Source organism: Macrotis lagotis, chromosome 4 (assembly GCF_037893015.1).
Source record: "Macrotis lagotis isolate mMagLag1 chromosome 4, bilby.v1.9.chrom.fasta, whole genome shotgun sequence".
Classification (NCBI taxonomy): domain Eukaryota; kingdom Metazoa; phylum Chordata; class Mammalia; order Peramelemorphia; family Peramelidae; genus Macrotis; species Macrotis lagotis.
Genome location: NC_133661.1, coordinates 71,783,629 through 71,809,239, shown reverse-complemented (window position 1 = coordinate 71,809,239; position 25,611 = coordinate 71,783,629). Strand labels below are relative to the sequence as shown.

Sequence of the window (25,611 nt, the reverse complement as noted above, 5' to 3'; positions counted from 1 at the left end):
TGGTAGGAAATTGAGAACCCTCCTGACTGCTTTGCTCCCTGGAATATTAGCAGCACAGAGATGTCTTTCTAGTTTTTCTTAATGAGTGTGGATAACTTCAGAATATTTAGTGGTAATTTACAATCATTGTTAGGCTATGTCCCTTTAGGTCTACTCAGTGATGTGATTCAGCAGTAATTGGTAAGCTAATAGCACCTTTCTTTTTTCTTTTTTTCTTTTTTTGTTTCTGCCAGGCAATAGGGTTAAGTGACTTGCTTAAGGTCACATAGCTAGGTAATTATTAAGTGTCTGAGGCTGGATTTGAACTCAGGTCCCCCCTGACTCCAGGGTTGGTGCTCTATCCACTGCACCACCTAGCTGCTCTAGATAGCATCTTTCTTAATGTGAAGAGTTAGAGGAAATAATTCCTTTACCAGGTTGAAAGTGAGGACAGGCTCACATCAAGAGCCAGGCAGGGGACCATAACCCTGAAAGGCTATAGGGGGGATAATGTGTTGAGTGAAGTCAAAACCCAGAATCACAAAAGGATTTGAGCTGGGGTTAGCAAGAGGTGAGATCTGGGATTTAGATTCTAATAATTTGGAACTGGACACAAGAGACAGCCCTGAGATATCAGAAAAGTTTTATCAATTTGCTACTCATAGACAGTCTATGGAAATATTCATATTTCTATATTCAGAATGCAAATAGCAATTGTTTCTGTTCTCCCCAGAAACTCTGAGGGACTTCCTCTTTTAGATTATTTTTCTATATGGGCAAACTAGGCCATCTATAGGCTCAATACTTACCTAGCCTTAATCACTGAATGAGTGTTGCCTCAGACAAACTGAAATCTGACCTTGTTAAGCTAGGTCTTTCCCAAGTCTCAGTTTGGTAAACCTGGCAGTTCCATTATTATTAGCCTTATATTAATAATGAAGAATAAACCTCTGAGAGATTAAGTGACTTGCCCATAGTCACTCAGTGAGTGTCTGAGGCAGATTTGAGTCGCTTGCCTCCATTAGGTTATGCTACCTATCAAGAGAATCAAATGTCTTAGTTCTGCTTCCCTTTTCTCAAACACTACTTAACACTCTTGTCAAATGGCTATTTAATCACAGCTTCTTCTGGCTTCCATTCCTTTGGACTATTTTTTAAGCCTTTAAACTGCTGTCATGTGATGTTCTCTTAAAACAGAAATGTTCTCCAGTGTTATGTTTTCATCTCACTTCATCAGATGTCTAATTGAGCCAGTTCATTATCTCACACTGATAGCAGACTTGACAGAGTGGAATAAATGCTAAATGAAATGACAACCACTTTGCACATGGTAAATTCAAGGAGAAAAAGGGAATTGGTTTGCACCCCATGCCCTCTTGTCTGTCTGTCCTTTATACCACTGCCAGATTAACTCCTCTTCCTGCTAAAAAAGACCTTCATCAGCTCCCCCTCACCTGACTAAGATCTTTATTTAATTTCTGTGCCTAGGCCCGTGCTTTGCATATATCTTATTAAAAATTTAATAAATTAAATTGAATCTTTACTTCCCAGTCTATAGAAAAATAGAACCAAGCAACAATATTTAATAAATACACTCTGTATACAAAGCATTGTGTTCTTCATGAAGAGAGAAATGCCAAATGTCATTAAGACACAGCTCCTGTCCTCATAGAACTTATAGTCTAGTGGAGGGATAAAGTGCTATTGTAGATAATTGTAATACATATTATCACATGATTTGCACAATGCGAAATCCAAGGGTGAAGATTTTTAATTACAACAAAATCAAGCATTTATTAAACACGATATTTACTACATAATCACTGTGCTACAAATTGAAAATAAAAATACAAGCAAAAAAGGACAATCCTTGCCATTAAGGAGTCTGCACACTAATGGAGAAAGATAAGATATAAAAGAAAACTATAAAGTATGGGAGGGGGTAGAGAGAAATATACATCTAGCAAGGAAACAAAGTCTGAAGAATTAGGAGTGGAGCCTAGAGACAACAGAAGCACTAGGTACAGAAGTTCCCTATCAGAGGATGTGACCATAAGGCTGGAAGCATCTTCGAAGGTGACAAAGCTACAGCGGTCTTTTTATTGATCAGAGGCATCATCAGGAAAGATTTCCTGGAGGAAGTCTTTTAAATTGAGCTTTAAAGGATGCATTAGACTATAATAGGTGAATGGAGGAAATTCCACACATAAGAAGCACTAAGAAAGGGAGGTGTGACACTGAGGTGAATGGCTTCCAATAGATCAAATTTTATTATAATTGATAGAAAGAAAATCTCTATTCAACAACAAAAAAATGACAAAACATTAGTAAATCACCACATTATTATCAGTCAGATTTGATATGACAGGGTTGTAATGTAATTTGGTGAAAAGAGTCCTAGAGGTCTTTCAGGAGTTCAAATCCTGGTCCCACTTTTACTATTGGACTGTTAGATAAGTGACCTCACCTTCCTGGATTTCATTTTCTTCATCTGGAAAATTCGAATTGGACTCGATGGCCCTCTGGTATCTTTTCCAACACAAACATTCCATGTTTCTATAATCACATTCCCATACAACAAAAGCATTTGGATAATCCCTTGGAGTTTGTTGCTATTGAAAATGACCTGCCTAATTTTTAAGGAAGAAGAAAATTCTTGCAATATTTTGAGGTTTCCCTTACATTAGGGGGCTATCAGAGGATCTAAAATATAAATGTCTAGTTTATTTTATTGTTCTACTACATTTTAAACTTCATTCTCCCTTGAAGTATGAGGAGAGGGAGGCAGAATGCATTGAGTAAAATAAATAGAAATTCCCTTATGGATGTCTTTAACTCCCGGAGCATACTCCCCCATCTCTACTCCCCAGTGGCAATACATATGAGAGCTGTCCAACACCAGCATAGCTGAAGAAATAATGGGGAGGGAATCAGGGGAGGATTAAGCCGCTGTGTCCCGGCTTCAAGGTAAGCTCAGCTCATTGAGTGTGGCACATTGCACCAACTCTTTAATCAGCTCAGCTTGAATGTAGTTCTTCTGACCTGCTTGGTATATTGTTGTTGACCTTCAGTTTAATCTCTAATTCTCCATTCTTTTGGGTACTTTTTCTCCTGCTGCTCAGGATACTTGCAGATTCTGGATATGACTCTGGCCTCTGGTCTTCTTGCATACCCACCAACAATTTGACTTTCTCATGATTTATAGAATCACATAATCACATAATTTCAAAGTTATGAAGTCTGATTATTTTAACACTTCGGTCCCCTTGAGCTCAGCCTGGATTGCCATGGATCTCCCTGTGTTAACTTCCAGATCCACATTGTTTTGTCCCTTTGCCATATGGAGTTTTTTTTTTTTTAACATATCAACTCACTCTTCTTGCTCTGAACCAGGTTCCCTGAAGGCATTCAGGAGTTGTAGAAATCACTATTTATGCATAAAGTCAGAAAGTAAGGAATTTGCAGATATGTAAAGTTTGTGAACAATAAGTTAGACGAACTTTAAAGAGATATGACCGGAGCTTCCTGCCTCCCCCATTAAACTTAAAGCATAATAAGATTGAAATGAGGAGTGACTATATTTTCATATATATAAATATATAAAAGAAATAGTAAAAATAATACAAATAAGGGAGGTATGAATAAGGTTCTAGGTGAAATCAAAGATGGGAAGGGTCAACTTTAAATGGAAAGATGATGAAAGCTCCATAGAGGAGAGCAGACAAAATTTCAGTTTTGGAAGGGGTTCTGAGGTTCTCTAATTCAGTGGTCTCCAAAGAGGAGACTATAGCCTAGCCTGACCTGAAGGGATATGTCATAAACTAATCAGAGGATGGAAAAGTGGGTGCCATTCTTCCTTTGACAACCATAACCACCTATGGTACTTGTGTCCAAAACAATAACATTGACCCAAAACTTCTCAATTCTACCCCCTTCTTTTTGTGAAGGGCCTCAACTTCCTTCTTCTGAGATAAATGATGGCTTCTCCGGGCAGTTATAGTCCAATTGATCAAAGTAGCAGCTGCACATGAACCATTAGGAGGCCCCCTCCAATTCCCTTCTCCCTAGTACACCTACTTCCTGTCAGTTAATCACCTTATTTATGACTGTGTCAGAGAAAGCCTTCAGAGTAAGTGATCAGGAGTAAGAGTTATGTTTCTACACCTCCCCCATCCCCTTTTCATTTTGAGTTGTAAAGACGGAATAAGCTGTACAGGATGAGCAGCCATAGATGGATTGTGTTGTCTTCATGAATCTTATTGTATTATATTCACCTCCTTCAATACAGTCCAAATGTTCCTATTACTATCAAGGGTACCATTATTCTTTCATCTACATAAGTTCAAAACCTCAATATCATCTTCTATTTTCTACTTCAAATCTCTAATCGGTTGCCAAATGACTTGTCATTTCTACCTTTATCATATCTCTCATATTGGTCTCCTTTCTTTGTTCCCAGTCACCACTCCAGTTCTTCATTACCTCATGCCTAAACTATTGTAGTGGCCTCCTAGTTGGACTTACTGCTTTAAGTTTCTCTCCTCTCCAATTCACCTTCAACATACCTGCAAAAGTGATGTTCTCTAAAATGCAAATATCATATCACTCTCCAACTCAATAAATACCAGTGGTTCCCTAATGACTTCCAGTAACAAATATTATTCATCTTTATTTTATCCTTTAAATATCTACTTTGTATGTTTTACAAATAACTAGTGTACATAATTATTAATATATAATATTGCTTATGTATAGCTTATAAAGTAGTAAATATACTTATATGGGAGGCTTGTGTTCAATATTTTTTCTTGCTGATAGTGATCTATGATCAAAATAATTTGGAAATCACTCTTATAATTCAACCCAAGCATGAAGAAGAATTCCCTCAAAAAAATACTAATGAAGTGGTTTTCTAGCTTCAGCTTGAATATCCCAGGGAGGGACGGATGCCATTTTGGGATAGGTCTAATTGGCAGAATATATAAAAATATATAGATAGATATTTATAATTTAAGGCCTAAATTTTGCTTCTTTGAAGTTTCTATGCATTATTTTATTTTTTTTTTGCCTTGTCAACCCTTTTGCATATTTGGAGACAGATGTCATGTCCAATGCCACCCCCCCCCCCAACAACTCTCAGTCTTTTCTTCATCAGGTTCCTCAGATACTTCAACTGAGCTATATGGTCAGTTTCTTCACCATCATGATTATTCTCTTCTAAACCTTCTTCAGTTTATTAATGTCCTACCTAAGATCTAGTATGTATTTGATTTGTGTTTTAAAGAAGTAGGAATTTTTAAAAGTATTTTTTATTTTTGTAAGGAAATGGGGTTAAGTGACTTGCCCGAAGTCACATAGCTAGTAAGTATCAAGTATCTGAGATTGGTTTTGAACTCAGGTCTTCCTGATCCAGGGCCATTGTTCTATCCACTAAACCACCAAGCTGCTCTGATAAATAGGATATAATAAGTATTAGAAATAGAAATACTCTAAGCACAGTCATAAAATTAGGAAAGTAAAGGTAATGTATAAAAGAGGCTTGACATTCCAATTTGTCAGCAATAGGTTACATGGACAGGAGCAATGTGATTTAGAACTGGAAACACAGAGTGGTCTAACACTGCAGAGCACCTTCAATGCTAGGCTGGAGAGTTGGACCTCTAACTGATAAACAATCAAAGAGTCTAAAGAGTTTTGAGCAGACTAGTGAGTTCAAATCTAGCCTCAGATACTTACTAGCAGTGTAAACCTGGAAAAGTAAACTTCTATCTGCCCCATTTTCTCAACTGTAAAAATGAGGATCATAATGGCACTTCTCTGTTAGAACTGTTGTGATGATCAAATGAGATTAATATTTGTAAAGTGCTTAGCACAATGCCTGGCTATAGTAAATTCCTAAAAAATTGCCTGTTCCATAAATCACAATAATTAGCATTTGCATAGTATTTTAAGAGCATTTTTGAATGCCAGTGACTTGAACAGAAATAATGAAATGAAAAAGGAGGAATAGTTTGAAGGAGGGCAGTAAGCTCATTTTGGACATGTTGAGCCCAGCATGTAAAGATGGAGATGTTTGTAGGAAGTTAAAGATATGGTTCTTGAGATTAGGGCTAGTGATAAAAATGTGGAAGTCATTTGCATAGAGCTAATAGTTGAAGCCATTGAATTTGACAAGATTTCCCATGGAGAGAACATGTAGAGAAAGAGAAGAGCAAAATTTCTGAGGTCCACTTATCTTAAGGATATGAAAAGAGGAAAAGGAATCACTGTAGTAAAAAAGGACCAATTAGAGAGATAGAAGGAGAATCAGGTATCTCTGAAGTCAAGAGAGGAGACTTTCTACAAGATGGGGATTATCCACACTGTCAAGTCAGAATACTGATTAGGAAGGATAAGAATTGGGAAAGATAAGGACTGAGTAAAGGTGAATGAATTCAATCAGACTCCACAGGGAATTGCTATATTCCAATGGTGAGAACAAAAGCCAAGTGGAAAGAGTTTGAAAATAAAGTGAGGAAGTAGTGGTATCAGTCTTAGATTATGTTTTTTTGTTTGTTTGTTTCTGTTTTTAGTTTTTCAAGGCAATGGGGTTGAGTGGCTTGCCCAAGGCCACACAGCTAGGTAATTATTAAGTGTCTGAGGCCAAATTTGAACTCAGGTTCTCCTGACTCCAGGGCCAGTGCTCTATCCACTGTGCCACCTAGCTGCCCTCTTAGACTATGTTTTAAAGAGGTTTGGCCAGTTAGAAAGTATAGAAAGAAAGGGAAAAGGTTTTTAATTTAGAATTGGGAAGACTCACACATTTCTGTAGGCAGATTGAGAAGAACCCATAGAGAGGCAAAAATTGAATATATATGACAAGATATTTATATTATGTTATATTAAAATATTATATTAATCATTCATATTTATTCTTATCTAAATGTAAATAAGGAGTTTGTTTTATATATCTTTGAATTCATCAGACCACCTCCAAACCCCAGTGCAGTACAGAGCTGTACACAATAGGAATTAAAGAAATATCTTGGACATTTAATTGTATACTTCTAAACCAGTGATTTTTGTTTTCTTAGCTGACCCAGAAGCTTCCAGAATATGGTGTGTTCTTCTATCAAGTCTTCCAAGAGAAGAAAATGCCAGGGACAGAGATGACCTTGGGGATTTGTGCCAAAGGCATCATTGTATATGAAGTTAAAAACAATACTAGAATTGCAAGTTTACGTTTTCAGTGGCGAGAAATGGGAAAAATTTCCATCCAGGTCAGTCTAATTCAAGGGCTACAAATCAAATCATTGGCTCCCCCCCCCACCCAATTGCCTACTATTCCATAGAAAGAATAGTAAACATAACCTTGAAGAGACCAAATCCTGTGTGTACCATTCTTCTATATTATATACTCTGGGGAATGCTGTCATTTTAATGCCTGGAGGATTAGGTTTTTCTTCTAGGTAAGACTCTCTTAACTCTAAGAATCCATCAGTATTGACACTAGTGGGCAGGTAGTCTAGACTAGGTATTTAGGATTATTCTATCATTCTTCAAGCTTTTATTTCTGTCATCTTGTATCCCCATGGGTATTAAAGGACACCACATCTGGCTTTGATATTTCAGCTTTTGTGGGAATTCTTTCCTAAGAAGGTTTTTATCAACACTTATGGGATGTGAGGGTTTCAAATATACATTTATTCTATCTTCCTTTCTGCTGGATTACAATTAGTTGCTGAAACTCTCCTTTTCTTCCTCCTCCTCCTCCTCTTTGTTTCTTCTCTTGGATTCTTCTCATGTTTTCCTCCGCTTCTTTCTTTTGCAAGACAATGGGGTTAAGTGACTTACCCAAGATTACACAGCTAGGTAATTATTAAGAATCTGAGACTGGATTTGAATTCAGATCCTCTTGATTCTAGGGCCAGTGTCCTATCTACTGTGCCACTTAGCTGCTTCCTTCCTCTTCCTTATTCTTTAAGCATAATTGATGATTGCATAGCTTAGTGAATAGTATGCTGGGTTTGATGTTATGAAGACCTAGAACAAATTCCACAATTCTGGGTTTTTTTGACAATGGATTATTTTATTGCTATGCCCTTTAGCTTGTTTATTTGTAAAATAAAAGTCTTGTTTAGCTTCAAATTTGATCTTATGAATTTTTCTGAGTGAGTTTTCATATATCAAATAATGCCTGAATACCTATTTCCTAGAATTATAGTAAAGCTCAAACGGGATATGTTGTATCCAAATTGGACAGGCAAGGTTTGAGTTGCTCTAATTATAACCATCACTTACAAATGTGTAGTATTCTCTGAAACTTTAAAGCTTGACATATAAACGTCAGTAATAATTATATTTCTATTATTTGAATCTTTCAACAACACTGTAAAATAGACTCTACCATTGTTATTGTTCCCATTTCACAGATGGGGAAACAACCTCAGAGAGCTTGCGGGTCTCACAGTTCTCATGTGTAGTGTTAAGATTCAAACCTAGACTTTCCAATCAGCACAACAATAAACAATCATCAAGCACCTAGTAGGTGACCAGAATTTTGCTCACTGCTAAGTATGCAAAAGCAAAAGTGATAGAATAGTATTCCTCAAAAAACTGCATTATACTAGATATTAGTAAAGGACAGTATGATATACTGTATAGACAAAAATTCCTTCTTTTCTTTAAAAAAATTTTAAGATCAATATTCTTTCCACTTTGCCAAATTTGCTTAGTTGTCTTGTTAATGCATTTACCATTCCCTATCTCTGCTTGTTTTCATTTTAAGTTTCTCTGTTCTCTGGGTCTACTGCTCAAGTGCCAGATCAGTGGGCTTCTTCTCTTCCCTGGGGATTTCTATTAGCTATGCCTAAATGATTCTGAGCAAATTGGATTCAAGGAAAATTAAGTCAGTTCAGTTCATTCTGGCTCAGTTTTACAACAGAGATTCAGACCTGCTGCTTACATGGGTGGAGAGGCAGTCTTGGGCATGTTGATTGAATGAAGTTTCCAGGATCAGGACTATTTGATTTGGTCCTGGAGGGATGATTGTGAAGATAGTTAGACACTCCTCATGAACCTGGGCTAGCTGAAATGAAATAGCTCAGGGAATTAAATGTGGATAAATCACCATGTGAGAGTCTATTTTTTTCTTTTTTTAGAGAAAGAAATTCACCATTGAAAGCAGCATCAGTGGTAAGAAACACACTTTTATTACTGATACTGCCAAGAAAAGCAAATATTTGCTGGACCTCTGTTCTGTCCAGCACAGATTTAATGCACAGATGAGCCCTGAGCAGTTTTCCCAAATTTTATCAGGTGAGTAATGCCATATTCATAGTTCTATGGAAAGTACTTTTAATGTGACACATTCATGGTTCTACGTATAAAGAAATCATTAGTGTTATGGGTTTATGTTTAGATGTTCCACAGATCAATCATAATCCCTTATTATCATCTATGAGATCCTAAGTATCAATCACTAAGTATCTTGGAACCTTTTTTTTTTTCATTTGCAAACTGGGAATGATAGATCTTCAATGGCCAACTTTGTAGGGTTGTTGAAAGGCTGGTGCCTTGTTATCCTTAAAGTCCTATATAAATGTGAGATATTATTTGATTGGGAAAATAGTCTGAGAAAAATAATAGAGATGATGAAAATCAAGATAAAGGATTTAGGAAAAAATAGAGATTAAATAGTCAACTTTATTTTATTTATTTTCATTTCTAAATTTTATTGCTATCTTTTATTTTTACTTTTCTTCATTTCCATCTTCTTCCCACTTACCTAACCACTGAATCATTCTTTATTAAAAAAAGAAAAAAACAGATCAACAAAATCAAAGAAAACAGATTCTTTCTGGCAGTTAGATGGTTTAGTGGATAGGGCATTGTTACTTATGAGATGTATAAGTAATGTTGGCAGGTCACTAATTTTCTGTTTGCTTCAGTTTACTAATTTGTAAAATGGGGATAAGTAAAAGCATCTTTCTCTTAAGGTTGTTATGAAGATAAGATGAGATATTTGTAAAATAATTTTCAACCAAAATATCATATAAATGCTAACTGTTATGATTAAATCTTCTGTGATTCTATGATCAACCAAGTATGTGAATTTATGTAATGTTCTGTTATGATTGCAAGAAAGAAATGGTGGCCTATTTTCTAATCTATTCTGTTGGGCTTAGCCATTTTAATTAGACAGGATTCATTTTTTCCATTTTTTATTTATATATTCATATATATATATATATATATATGATTTTCTTTTTTTGGCTTACTTTACCATATTAGTTCATAAAAGTCTTCCCATGCTTCTCTGAATTTTAATATCCATCATTTCCCATTGCAATTTTCTTTATTGTGGTTTGTGGTAAATCTTGGGTAGGTATAAAAATTTAAACAGGAATTTTGGGAGGGTGAGTTTTGAGAAAGTCACAGATGACCCATGAAGGCTAGCAGATATCACAGAAAAAATATTTAGGAACACAGAAATACAGAAACACTATGTATAGTATTGTATAGTTCAACATATTTTATTTTTTAATATCATAATAATTGAGACTTCTTCTTTGATAGAAAATGAGCATCAAAAAATTTTACATGAATTTTCCAGATCACAAAGGCACTGTTCCCCTAACCCCTACAATGTAGAAAGGATAACTTATACAACAATAGGTTTAGCCTAAGAATTCTTAACATAGTGCCAATGGACCCAAGAAAGAAATAGATTTTAGAACATCTGTGAACTTAGATAGGAAAAAAAATATGTTTTTATTTTTACTAACCTTTGGTTTCCTTTGTAGTTCTATATATATTTTATTTAATATATTTAAAACCATCATTCTGAGAAGGGATCCGTAAGTTTTGTCAGTCTTCCAAAGGGGCCCATGGCACACAAAAAAGGTAAAAACTCTTATGTTAGCCACTGCCCAGATTAATGAATATCTACTTGTTTCCACTTATTTTTTACTTTAAAAAGTCCTGCCATGAATATTTTGAAATGCATGAGATCTTCTTGGTTATTTTGACTTCCTTGCCTTATTTTTTATTGATATTCAAATTGAGACCCAGAGAGAGGACAATTTTCATGAGATCATACTAGTAGAAGATAAAGGATTTAAAATTAAATATTCTTTTCATTACATCAGGTTGCCTTTAAATGATCTGGACCAAAGGATTACACTAGTTTTTGCTGAATCAGAGGGTTTGAATAGGGATATAGAGGGAGATAAGTATGTGCTATAACACTGACAGTTCTCATGACTACAGTCTACCTTTCCAGTCTTATTTCAAATTATTTAATTCCCAGACTCCACATAATAGTCAAACTAGATCATTAATAGTTTCAAGAATTTAATGTTCCATCTATAACCTTTGTAGTTGACTAACCATCTGCCATATGCTCCCTTCCTATCTATGACTTTCAGAATTCCCTCTTCTCCTTCAAGGTGCTTCATTTCAGATGCTAAGGACTCTGAAATCTTCTATCATCTACTCCCTTCCCTTAGATGCTAGCTATCTCCCTTTCCTTAAATTTCCTTGCATTACATGTACCTGTGTACATATTTTATTTGTGTGTGTATGTTTTTGTCTCTTTGATTGACAAGCTCCTTGAGGACAAGGGTTGTTCTTTATTTTTTATTTTTGTTTTCTTAGTACCAAACATAGTGCCTTATATGTTTGTGTGTGAATATATACATATATATGTGTATGTGTGTGTATGTTCATATTTATATATTTAATAATAACTCTTTTTTGAATTAAATGTGGTCACATAAATAAGATGAAAAAGGTTGAGACCAGTTTCTTAAAGTACTTGAATATATGGAAAAAGAGTTTAAACTTTACTCTAAAGGCTAAAGGCAGCCACCGGAGATTTATGAGCAAAGACTGAAATGATGAAAGTTGTATTTTCAGGAGATTAACCAGTCTTTTCTCTGTAGAGGATTTTCAGATACCTTTTTTTCATAATAATTAACCTATACTTTCTCAGAGAAGATTATTAAGGCTTCTCAAAGCCAGACCATGTGAAAGAGTATTAGTGGAATGGGCAATAAGATAGAAATGAATAACTGCATATTAGATGATTATTATTCTTTTGCTGGAAAACAAAGCAAAACAAAATTGTCTTCTCTCAATGTAATTGCACTTTTTAAAATTTTTACATATTTTTTTACCCCAGCTACATGAAAAAGTAAGTCTCAACATTTACTTCCAAAACCTTGAGTTCCAAATTTTCTCCCTTCCTCCCACCCCACTCCCCACTAGCTAGTTAAAATATGTAGCTATAAACACACTACTACTGCAACAGTCATATTGCAAAAGTAAACATAACATCCCCCCACAAAGAAAGAGAAATCACAAGAAAAATAAAGTGGGAAAGGAAAAAAAAGAGTAATTCAGTCTATATTCAGACAACATCAGCTCTGTCTTTGGGATGGATAGAAGTTATCATGAGTTATCAGTATTATCTTCTCAAGCAGAAATACAAACAGTTCAACATCATTAAGTCCCTCTTGATTTGCCCTTCCCATTTACCCTCTCCATGCTTCACCTGAGTCCTGTACTTAAAGATTAGACTTTTTATTTAGCTCTGGCCATTTCATCAGGAAAGTCTGAAAGTCATTATTCATTGAATGTCTATGTGTCCCCTAAAAGAGTATGTTTGGTTTTACTGCGTAGTTGATTCTCAGTTGTAATTCAAACTCTTTTGCCTTCCAGAATATCATATTCCAAGTCTTATGGGCCCTTAATATAGAAGCTGCTAAATCTTGCGATATCCTGACAATAGCTCCATGATATTTGAATTGTTTCCTTTTGACTGCTTGTAATAGTTTCTCCTTGACTTGCGAGTTCTGGAATTTGGCTCCAATATTCCTGGCAGTTTTTATTTTGGGATCTCTTTTAAGAAGTGATGAGCAGATTCCCTCAATTTCTATTTTATCCTCTGTTTCTAAGATATCAGGGTAATTTTCCTGAATTATTTCTTGAAAAATGAAGTTTAGGCTTTTTTTTTTTTGGTTCATGATTTTCATGTAGTCCAATAATTTTAAATTATCTCTCTTGGATTTCTTTTTTTTTTTATTTTCCAATGAGAATTTCACATTTTATTCTAGTTTTTTATTCTTTTGATTTTGTTTTATTGTTTCTTGATTTCTCACAAAATCTTCATCTTCCCTTAGCTCCAGTCTACATTTTAAGGAGTTATTTTCTTCAGAGAGCTTTCGTATCTCCTTTGCTATCTGGCCAATTCTGCTTTTTTTTAAGGCATTCTTCTCATTGACCTTTTGAATTGCTTTTTCCATTTGACCCAACCTGGTTTTAAGATGTTATTTTCTTCAGTAATTTTTTGTAATTCCTTCACCAAGCTGCTGACATGGTTTTCATGATTTCTCCTCATTACTCTCATTTTTTCTTCCCAATTTTCCCCTACCTCCCTTACTTGATTTTCAAAATCTTTTTTGAGATTTGCCATAGTTTAAGACTAATTCATATTTTTCTTGGAGACTTTGGATTCAGAAGTTTTGACTTTGTTATCTCCTGAATGTGTATTTTGATTCTCCATAGGACCAAAGTAATTGTCTAAGGTGGGATTCTTTTTCTTGCGTTATTTGCTCATTTCCCCAGTCAATGACAATTTTAACTCTTCATTTAGGTGGGACTCTGAAGGGTGGAGGGTGCACTGTCCCAAGTTTTGAGGATTTTTGCAGCTATTTTCAGGGATACCACACTGGGACCTCAATTCCTCCAAGTTCTTATGAGAGGCTCTGACTGCTCTCCTGGTCTGTGCTCTGGTCTGTGGATAATCACAAGCACACCCCTCTTCCCTGGCACTGTGACTATAGCAGTAAAGTTCTTATCCTGACACTTGGGCCCCAGACTGAGACCAGGATCTGAGTATGGGCAAAGTAATAATTCTGCCTCAGGGATAGCAAGGAGACCTCTGCATTTTCCCTCAACCCTCTTGCCATCCATGGGCTGAGTACTCTGGAAGCAGCTGCCAGATGGCTTCCCAGGCCTCTCCTGGTTCCCAGGACTGGATCGGTGCTATGGTCTGCACTGAACTAGGCTCTCCTCTTATTCTGGGGCAGTAGAGTTTTCCTGCTGAGCTTCCTTGTCTTTGGCAATGTCTGGGCTGAGAGGTCTGGAAACCACCACCATTTCCTCAGACCCAAGTTCCTACAGGGACCCAGACACTCTACAGGCTGTTCCTGGATGGCAGGAGCTGGTTTTCTCCAGTGTGGCTGGGCTGCATTGTGGGTCCTTTCTAACTCTGGTGTAACACACTTTCTTTTCCTGCAGATCTTCCAAGTTGTCTTGGACTGGAAAATTCTTTCACTTATTCTTTTTGTGGGTTCTGCCACTCTAGAATTTGGTTAGAGTCATTTAAAGATATTTGGGGTGGTTTGGGGGAGAACTTGTGGGAGTTCCTGTCTCTACTCCAACATCTTGGCTCTTCCCCAAAGCCACAAATTGCACTTTCTTTAGGTGAAGTTAAACTTTAGCTAAATCCCTTAAATGGCATGTGAAGAAATATAGTAAAATGAAAAAGTGTATAGGATCTAGATTCAAAAGAACCAGATTAGAATCCCTATTTTGCTACTTTCTACTGATAAGTTTCCATCCTCATTTTGATGAGTTATATAACCTCTCCAACCCTCAGTTTCCTCATTTGTAAAACATGATAGAGTTAGATTATATAGTCATTGTATTCCCCAGTCAAAACAGAATAGACATGACAGATGTATGAAATACCTAAAAAGAAAAATATATGCAAGTTTAGATATGGAGAAGAAAGGGTGGGGAAAGAGTTGGTGAGGGTGGGGGGATTAAATGGAGTTGATTTGGGGTAGAGAAATGATGTTATGTCATGGACACATTGAGTTCAAAGTGTAGTTAGAATAACCACATGACCATCAGGTAGCTGGAAATACAAGACTAGAACTCAAATGCAGGATTAGAACTAAACAAAGATATTAGGACTGGAGATACAGATCTGTATGCTAATTGCATAGAGTTGAAGTCATTGTGGTGGGTAAGACTGTCAAGGGAAAGAATATATAGAAAGAAGATGACTAAGGACGGAACATCAGAAAACATTTACCTGTAGGGGATTGAGGGAAAGGATGTATGCTTGGCAAATAGTTGGTGCTAAATAGAAGTCTGTTGAGTTTCATCATAAGGTACTTTCCAGTTCTGAAATATGTGACCTTTGAGTTTAGGATAAACTTAGGGAAACCATTTCAAGTTCATGGAACTATTTTGCCAAACAAAACACATGTAGCAAGAGAAGCTAAGTAAATATTTTACTCAAACATATCATTATATGACTTGAACCAAACTTCATCATCCTGAAAGTGTCTGCATTGGAAGAGTTGAATCTGTTTGCAATGATTATGTGAAGTTTAAATGAGAGATTACTGGTGAAAGAGTTTTATATCTCTAGACCCAGTTCCTAACACAATGTCTGGCACATAGTAGGTGTTTAAATAAATGTTTATGAAATAAATAGAAAAGGCATGTCTTCATAAAATTTAAAGCTCTCAATCTTTGCCTCTGAACTCAAGTAAATAAATGAACATAAAGTTAACAATCTGGGATCTGTTCATGAACAAATGAATTTAAGTGAAGTTGAAATCTACCATATTTCTCCACAATTGTACCTTGCCCACAGTGACTGATTTTCTTTTTTGTGATTCAACTGTACCAAACAACATTCAGTACTTGGTTTAACAAATTTAGTTGTCAACTTCTTGTGATCAAAGGCATCTCTTTTATTTCTGAGTATTTCTGGAATACTATAAGAGCGACTTGGACACAGGTATTAAATAAATATTTTAACATTTTGATTCAAGATGAAAAAGCTCTCATTAGATTAAAAAAACCCAAACCAAACCAATCCTCTTTGATTTTCCAACAAAAACAATGGCAATGGGCTTGAGCAGATGTGTAAGCAATCTATGTTGCAAAGCTTGGCTGCCTTATCTTTCAATAGATGCCTACAATTACCTCACTGTAAAGTCAGATTGAAATATACTATAGCTACTTGAGAAGATAGATTTCTTTGGTTGCACACACACATGCATGAACATGCTACATACACACAATATGCACAATTTGTTACCTCTATAATTTGTGAAAGGAGAACCACTAGAGTTAGAATCAGATGAACTTGGTTCAAAATTTGGCTTTGTGACTTACTCATCATGTGACTGATGAGCAAGTTACTTTATCTCTCCGAGTCTCATTTGCCTCATTTATAGAATGAAGGAGCTGGCTTAGATGATCTTTAACATCCCTTCCAGGACTAAATTGATGACATTCACACATGCACATTAAACTTATACTTTGTATAACTTTAACCTCACATGTCAAAATGTTGGCACTTCTTTAATTCTCCTATAATAGTGGGGAACAGATGGCCTAAATTCAACAATCATTTCTCTTTTTAGAAATGCAAACACAATTTTGGATACAGTCAGGTTTTTGCAAAGTCTCAAGCAGCCTAAATTCTTGGTAAGGTACAGCAGATAGAATAACATTAATGTTCAATATTATTTTCTCTCTCTCTCTCTCTCTCTCTCTCTCTCTCTCTCTCTCTCTCTCTCTCTCTCTCAAATCCAGAAGATAATCAGCTCATGCAAACGTTCAAATCAGACTCTGAAAATGTGCCCCGGTGGGAGTGCCTCCCTTTGATTCAGAGATTGTCCTATTCAGAAAATATGTTACTTAGATCTAATCTGGAAAAACCATCTGGAAGACTGCTGGGCAAATCATGTGATAACTTCAATGTGGAAAATGGTCATAAGGTTGGAGATGAAGGCAACCAAGATAGGTAGGTTTCAATCATGCTCTACCAAGTTACCATTATGGTGTTGAACAAAGAACCTTAGATTTAGTTATTTGTGAGATCAACTAAGGGAATATGAATAGAGCATTTAAAAATTTTTTAAATGCTCCAAATGCTGATTAGTTGGTTCTTGTCCATTATTGAAGAAAATAAAAATAACATCTATGTTAGGAATGAGTTACAGTCTTTCTGACTGTGGTTAATCAGACTAATACAGACTTGGGATGCTCTACCACATATGCGAGTTCTCCATAAAATAGTCATTTTGGTAAGCAAAAACATGGTCTTCAAACAACATGGGCAGTTCATCGAAGTTTTGCTTTCTGTAGTAACTTTTGAATGCTTGGCAATTTAGCTCAAAAAAAAAAGGACCTCAGAATCTGGTATCTATCTTATCTTGCCAGTCGATCTTTAGAATCTTCATAAGACAATCTAAATTGAAGTTTCCTGGCATGGTACTGGTAGACTTCCCAGGTGTCACAGGCACATAGCAATGAGGTCAGCACAATGGCTCTGTAGGCCTTCAGTTTGGTGATCAGTCTAATTCCTCTTCTCTTCCATACTTTCTTTTGGAGTTTCCCAGATACTGAGCTAGCTCTGGTATTGTGTGGGTCAACTTCAATGTGTTCCTCCCTAGATAATATACTGCCAAGGCAAGTGAACTTATCCCTGGTATTCAAAAGTTATCAGTTGGCTGTAATTGATGGCTCCACATATGGATGATGTGGTGCCGGCTGATAGAGTACCTGTGTTTTCTTGTTGTTAATTGTTAGGCAAAAATTAGCATAAGTAGCAGAGAATCAATCCATACTTTGTGGCATCTTAGCTTCAGAGACTGTATTGAGTGCACAATCATCTGCAAACAGAAGATCATGCACCAACACTCCCTCCATTTTGGTCTTAGCTTATAGCCTTTTCAAATTGAAGAATTTACCATCAGTGCAGTAACTAACCTTGTTGCTGTGTTCGTCCTTAGTGAAGGAATTTGTTAAAATGACTGAAAACATCAAACTAGAAAGCATGGAGCAAGGAGTGAAAAGGTGCCTTTCACTCCATTGGTGACCAAGAAATTACAAGAATATTGTCTACAATCCAGTACCCAAGCAAGCATGCTGCCATTCAATACTGATGAATTTCTCTGGGCTAACAAATTTTGATATAATTTTACATAAGCCCTGAAGACAAACAATATCAAAGACTTTGGTCAGATCTACAAAAATTGTATACAGACCTCTGTCTACTTTGGGAATTTTTCCTAGAGTTGTTGGGCTTTTACTTTATCCTTTCTGAAGTCACACTGGCTTTCATGTAGGTGATCATTTTTCACTTGAAGGATCAGCAAGAATATTACCAGCAATGACTAAGAGAGAAATACCCTTGTGATTGTCACAGGATAATCTATTTCCTTTATCTTTATAAAGATGGAAAATGGAGGCAACCTTGAATTTCTGGGGGGATAACCTCTTCATGCCATATAACCTGAAATATTTCAGTCAGCTTTTATACAAGCAATGGACTCCCCCTCCCAGCCTTGTAAATCTCAACTTCAATAGAATCAGAATCAGGTGCTTTGCCAGTTGAAAGGAGCCTAATAACATTCAAACCTCTTCTTCAGGAACTGAAGCTAGGGACAAATTGACTCCAATTTGAGGTTAATTGTCAATGACATGCATTGATTGATAATGGCTTGTTAAGAACAACAACTTTCATCATCTTTCAAGGATCATATCCCTATCACTAACCAATGTGGTTTCATCAGTACTGAGTAGCTGAGATGCGCCATATGTCATTGGCTCATAAACAGCTTTCAGATTGTCATAAAAGCACTTCGAATTGTTACTATCTGCATAAAACTGAATTTCGTCTGCCTTCTTATTGAACCAAGAATCCCATATCACTCTAAGCTTCACTTGTACTTTACTTTTTTTTTTGCAAGGCAATGGGGTTAAGTGACATGCCCAAGGTCACACAGCTAGGCAATCACTAAGTGTCTGAGGCTGGATTTGAACTCAGGTCCTCCTGACTCCAGGACTGGTGCCCTATCCACTCTACCTACCTAGTCATCCCTGTACTTTACTTTTGATGGAATTAAATGCTGCCTTCATAGAAATGGATGAATTATCATGCTGGTAAACCCTGTGGAGTTCTTGTTTTTCATTTAGCAGCTTCTGTATTTCCCCAAGTCCTGTTCTCATCCAGATAAGCAAATACTGTGATGTACATCAGATTTCTGAAACCTGTTCAGTCCTTTTCTATTCCACTGTTGCCAACTGTGTGTTGGCAACTTTTCTTTCTAGTTAGCAACAAACTATTCCCACTCAGAGGAAACACTCTAATAATCTCTTGACATTATTTCTTCCGGTTAGTCACTTTGTCTTGAGACTGTCACTTGGTTAAATGTGAATGTTTAGTTTAAAAAGGATGAATCTGTGATCAGTCCAGCACTCTATGCCACATTATTTTTGTAACTCTTACAACCTGTCTGTATCTTCTGCTTACAATAACATAGTCTATTAGATACTAATGTTTGCTAAAAGGGTGCAAAACAGAAAGTTTTACCATATTTAGTTAAATGGAAGACTATGTTTGTAACGAGAAGGTCATGAGATGCACAAGTATTCAGTAGTAACTTGCTGTTGCCCTTTCCATTTACTTTCCAAGGACTCCCTACCATGTCTGGTTGTCTGAACCTGCCCTACCATTAAAGTCACCTAGAGTTATAAGCTTCTCTTCTTTTGGTACATTAATGATAAAGGTCTCCAGGTTTTCATAAAATTTTTTCTTTGACTTTATCAGGATTTGTCACGGTGGGAGTATGGGCGCTGATCATGATAGTTTGGCATTTTCCTTCAAGTGTCAATCTCATGTCATGATCTTGTCATTCACAGCTTTTTATAGGCATTCAACTTGTTGACTAGATTTGTTTTTATTGTAAAATCCACCCCAGCTTCATGGTGTTTCCCTTCACTGTGAAAAAATGTGTATCCATCTCCTACTTCAGTAAGTTGGCCTTCATTTACCAGGGATGCTATTTGGTTATGATATCTACTGAGTTATCTCACAACAAGAATTATTTATGTTTCAGGTCTTTTGGATCTTGTATTATCTATGAGCATGCACACATTCCATGTATCAATAGTTAGTGAAATCTTTGAAGAAGTTTTTGTTCATTTATTTTTTGTGTTTGAATCTGAAGATGGGACTCCCACCTACCCCAGCAATCAGTCCAGGGTTGGGTAAGCAGACAATTTTTAGGACACCTTTTCTAGCTCCTTCCTCACAGCAGGAGGTGAACAGTATGACCCTTAAATGACTTATCAGATAGATAATAGTGGGGCTGCCAAAATTCCACTGTGCTTCCAATGAGGAGAGAGCCCTATTGCCTGGGCCACCTGTGTATAGGTTTGTGACTACAGCTCCCAATGAATCTGTAGCTGTGACTTTGTCATTTGACTGTCACCACATGACTTTGAAATAGGTAAAAATGTCAAAGTGGTACGGGTGATGTTTTTTGATTCATGCATAAATCGATTTTAATAAGGCAGAGTTACACAAAGCTCTTGGCCTCATTCTACCTGTCTCATGGTTCAGTGGCAAGACAACATCAAGACAACTGGTGGTGGCTGTGGGATGCAGTGGATATCCTTGGCATCTTTGATGTTTTAACCAAGCTCTTAAGTACTGCACAATTCCTGCTTCAGTTGGCCTCATGGCCTTTGGAACAAGTTGTTATCATCTTCCCATACCAGCAGTGAAAGACTTCACATGCCTGGGGTACACACCCCCCTTCAACTCATCAATGAATTTGAGACCCTCTTGGTTAATCTGAACTTGGTCTAGCTCATCTGTAAAACTGGTTTACCAGGGTGTGAATGCTCTTAATGTTCTTAAAGTTTCAGGTGAAAGTCAAATGACTCAGGTGGACATCAAAGATGGAAAAGCCCTGCAAAAAGCTTGGCAGCCCTGATGTCAGAGATACTAGTCTTCCTTGAATATGCCATATTTACAATTGGCAGGGGAGGCATGGAGTGTGCAAATTACAGCACTGTCTGTGATAAGTGCTCACTCTGAATTCATTTCAACAAATTGATTGACTCATGTACAAAGTTCACAGGTAGTCTAAACAAAGAATTCTAGTAATTCAGATAGGAAGAGGTTGTTTCCACTGAGTTGAGCCAGATAGGTTTTGGGATAGCATTTCTTTCCTTGAAGCACAAGAAGGATTTCAACAAGCAGAGATGAGGAGGATTACATGTGAAAAGGTTAAAATGAACACTCAATAGAGGTAGAAAATGGTTTGAAATCAGATTGAAATGAAATTTTTTTCATTCATGATACTAGGCTCCCATTAATGCAGTCTGAAATCATATGAGGGCTTTTTGTCTGGTTTGTTTGGGTTACCATGTCATCCTCCCTTCACATTTTTTACTATCCCTTACCAAGGTCATTTTTACATAAACTATAATCTAGCTCTTTCTTCCCCATTATGGATTTTTTACTCTTGATTTTTTCGAACACAGTTATAATGTTTCACAATTATATCTATTTTATTTCATCTCCTTAGATTTTGTTCACCATTCTAGCCTGTCACAATCTTTTAAGATTCTGAATACATCATCAACTTGTTAGTTATCCTTCCAGTTTCATGCTATTGTAAATTTGCTAGACATGGCATTTATATCTTCATTCAAGTCATGAATCAAAATGTTCACTAGAACAAGGCTAAGGACAATTCCCCAAGGGATCTTACTTCAAGGTCACATCAGTCTATTAATTCTTGTTCTTGGGTACAGCTGTCATTCATACAGTTCTAAATTCCCTTGACTCTACAATTTTCCAGAACACATTTGTCAAAGGTTGGCTAGGCCTCAACATCAAGAGGACATTTTTGTGTACATTTAGAAAAAATAGTCAGTCTAGTAACATGACACTAAATATATTTTTGTTTTGTTTTACTTATTTTGTTATACTTTATACTGTTATACTTATTTTGTGCACTTATAATTGATACTTTAAAATGGTGTTAATTATCTGCTTACTGTAGATGGGCCCATTTGTAAGGAAATCTGGACATTTTTAAAGCCAAGACAGTTCTTTCTATAAAACTGTTTTAGCTCTTACTATAGGTTATCTTCAAATAGGCTATACTTCTAAGCATTAAGATCTCTAGTTCCCTTCAGCTGATTAGGCAGTGCTGAATAATGGAAAAAGTGATTGTCTTAGAGTCAGGAGAATCAGATTCAAATTTTGTCTTGAAAGTCTTCTGTGTGATGACTGGCAAATTACTTCATTTCTGGATCTCTGTTTTCTCAGTTGTAAAATGGAGATGATGATACAAACACTCAATCAGCCAACAAACATTTATTAAGTGCCTACTACAATAGACATTCTGCTATGCTATCTACTCTCTAAATCTGTTATGCAGAAAGTACTTTGAAAACTTTAAAGCTGTTAAAATTGGAATGAATGGAATTGATAATCAGTATAGGCTATGAATTGGTAATTGGAAATGAGTCATGAGCTTTACTTCAACTTCTCTTTCTTAAAAGGTTCTTTCATCAACAAGTATTTATTAAATTATTGCTATTTGCCAGGCATTCTGTTTGGTTTTAAGGACGTAATACAATGAATTTAAGCAATCCTGCTCTTAACTATATACCCAAAGGCACAAAACTGTCCATACTGTTTTATCTAGCTATACCACTACTAAGTCTGTAAGCCAAAGAAGTTTTTTTTTAAGGAGAAATAACCCATTTGTACAAGGGTACAAGGACAAAGGATTGCAAATTGAGGGGATGCTTATCATTCGGGAATGGTTGAACCAGTTGCTGTATATGATTGTGATGGGGAAATATTATGCTTTATGAAATGACAGGCAGGATGATTTCAGAAAAACCTGGAAAGTCTTACTGATTCAGAATGAAGAGAGTAGAACCAGGAGAACATTGTAATAACAGTAATAGTTATATTACATTATAGTACAATAAATAGTACATATAGTACAATAGCTATATCGTACAATGGTAGAATGAGTACATATTCTCAGCAGTATAATGATTTAAGACAATCCCATGATGAAGAATGTTATCTTCCATGAGAGCAAGAACTGATGGCATCTGAATACAGACAAAGCATGCTATTTTTCACTTCACCTTTTTATCTTTTTCATTTTGGTTTGAGTTTTCTTCTGCAAAATGACTAATATGGAAATATTTTTACATGGTTTTATATGTATAACATATATCAATTGCTTGTTATCTTTGGGAAGGGAGAGGGTAACAATTTGGAAATCAAAATAGAAGAAAGAATGGTAAGCATTATTTTTACATGCAAGTGGGGGAAAATAAAGCATTATTAAAATTTTTAAAAATTCTGATCCTAACTGACCCCCATCCCACTCCACAAACCTAATCCCTTCCCTTTTAAAGAGCTTATATTATAAGTGAGAAGACAGTCAATTTTTACTTATTATCCAAAATTGAGTTCAGATATTCTGAACTCAATTCCTTTCACTGCTTCTACTTCAATTTGAAAATAAAGTAGAGAGTCTATCAACTACTCTGCTTTTCATAAAGAGACTGCCAATAGTTTTCTCCCCCCTTCTCCACTTTTATTTTATATCTCCCTAGAGCAGATTAACTGTTCTTCAGGTAAATATGTTTTCTCTGGTCCTTACTAGATGTACTCCATTTCTGGCAAACAATCTACAATTTTTGTATCTTAAACCACATAGAGAAAACCGAATCCTGTTCTTCAATATCATTTTACTTAGTCAACTGTTCCTTATTATTCTCTTTCTTTTCTAATTTTTCTCTTTCATTCCTAATACATCAGCAGATGTGGGTAGTGGTGGTTGTCAAGTCTGATGAATCTTGAGAATCTCTTCATCACACTCCAGACACATGCTACAGGAATAGTCCAGATAGGGCTCCACATAGAGCAGGCTTCGACTCTAGTTCTTAAGTAGGAAGTTTGTGCTTGCCAAGATACTTGACACAGCTCAGCTGAACTGATTTATGTGATTGGGATATGGCTTTTGGTCTGATGAGCCTGGGATACCTCTTCTTTGTGACAGCCCATCAAATGCTATAATGGCCCTATTTTGCCAAGTCCTCTCTTCTTTAGGTCAAACATCCTCATTCTTCAACCTGCTCTTCAAAAAAATGGAGACGGTTACAACTGGTTTCCTCCCAACTCTTCTCTTTTTCCAAACTAAAATCTTCCCAGTTCCTCTAACTTAGGAACACCTTTTGTATGTCACAGGACCCTTTCACAGTTTGGTGAATATTATGAATCCCTTCTCAGGATAATGTTTTTGAATAATTGAAGGAAAGGTGAATTTTAGTTAGAAAATAAAATTTCCAAATTCATACTCACTGCCGTCTATTCAAGCACCTGGGACCATTTAGCCTAGGTTAAGACCCCTTTCTCTAATTCATCCTCACATGGGATGAAATCAAATGATTTTATCATTACAATTTCTCTTTTGGATGCTCTCCAGCTTACCAAGGTCCTTCCAAAATTTGAACCTGTAAGTGAACACAATACTGTGGATGCAGTTTGATGTGGATGAGTAGAGCAGGGTTAATGACCTTTGTCCTGTAAATTATATTTCTCCTATTTCATCTTAAGCCCACATTAGTATTTTTGGCAGATACATCACACTGTTGACTCATATTGAACTTGTAGTATACTAAATCCCCCAGGTTATTATTTTTGTTTTGATAAATTACTAACCAGTTTTTCTCTCAACTTGATCTTGTAAGCTTATGAGGTCACATTTCAACTTATGATATTTGGCCTACCAAGTCCTAGCCTACCATAATGTTTTGAATTCTGACTACTGTGTCCTACTTAGCTGCTTCAGATCTGTACAATTTATAAATATGATAAATATTCCCTCTATCCCTTTATCCAGGTTATTGGTAAAAATACTGTAGGGTATATAGCTAAGTAAAGATCTCTGGGATGTACTGCTGGAGGCCTCTTTTTGTAGTGACAGTGAATCTTTAATGACTATTCTTAGGGTCTGGCTGTTCTTTTCCTTCCCCTTCCCTCTCCTCTCTTTTTTGTTTCTATCTTCTTTTGTTTCCCTCTGACAGATCCCTGAGCCCCTTCCTGTTTACTCTATGGATGGTAGAAATAATAAGAAACTATACTCATTGGGGAGTCAATGTCTCCCTAGAACAGATGCTCTGGCATTCCAGGCTTTAATACTTAAAATAATTTTTTAATCACTGCTTATGAATGTAGAATTAAATCCTTGGCAAAAGACACAAGTGAAGGAGAACATCCATTCAGCTAGCCATCTAGAAGAATTTCCAAACAGTTCTCTCCACAAGCACTTTCTTCAGCATGGTACCATCAGCTTCATCCCCCTTTCCCAGTTTAGCAAATCACTATGCCATTTCTGAAAGATCTTTCAAATATATAGCTGTCAGTTGGCAAATTTATAGGCTAGCCTTGTAGATGAATTAATCATCCCATGAATATATGTCAGGCATATTAACACTTTCAGTGGGGAAAGAACATTATTTATTTAACTAAAGCTACTATTTACCAGTTGCTCCCTTGAAACTTGTGGAGCCCTGGACACATTCTCATCTAATCTCTAGGCCTTGTAAAACCTGATTCATCAGAAAGGATATGGCCTCCTTTTTAGAGGCATGATGGAAGTTTAATAAGATTCAGCATTCATGCTAAGAAATCATCATTCATCAAACCCTCCTGAAGACCTACTGTGTGAGATTTTGAACTGGAAACTATGGGAGACAGAAATAAGAAATAAATGATTCCTGCCC

The 25,611-nt window shown here is 36.2% G+C and overlaps 1 protein-coding gene across 2 annotated transcripts in view; it reads left to right on the top strand.

Moving 5' to 3' along the window:
• Window positions 1-25,611, top strand: part of LOC141521015 (tyrosine-protein phosphatase non-receptor type 20-like) — a 292,732-nt gene that overhangs the window by 64,535 nt on the left and 202,586 nt on the right. For both annotated transcript variants that reach the window (XM_074233097.1, XM_074233089.1), the window contains exons 14-16: window positions 7,053-7,238; window positions 9,120-9,276; window positions 16,585-16,795. In XM_074233097.1, coding sequence (XP_074089198.1) covers window positions 7,053-7,238; window positions 9,120-9,276; window positions 16,585-16,795 — 554 coding nt within the window. The remainder of the gene's footprint in view (window positions 1-7,052; window positions 7,239-9,119; window positions 9,277-16,584; window positions 16,796-25,611) is intronic.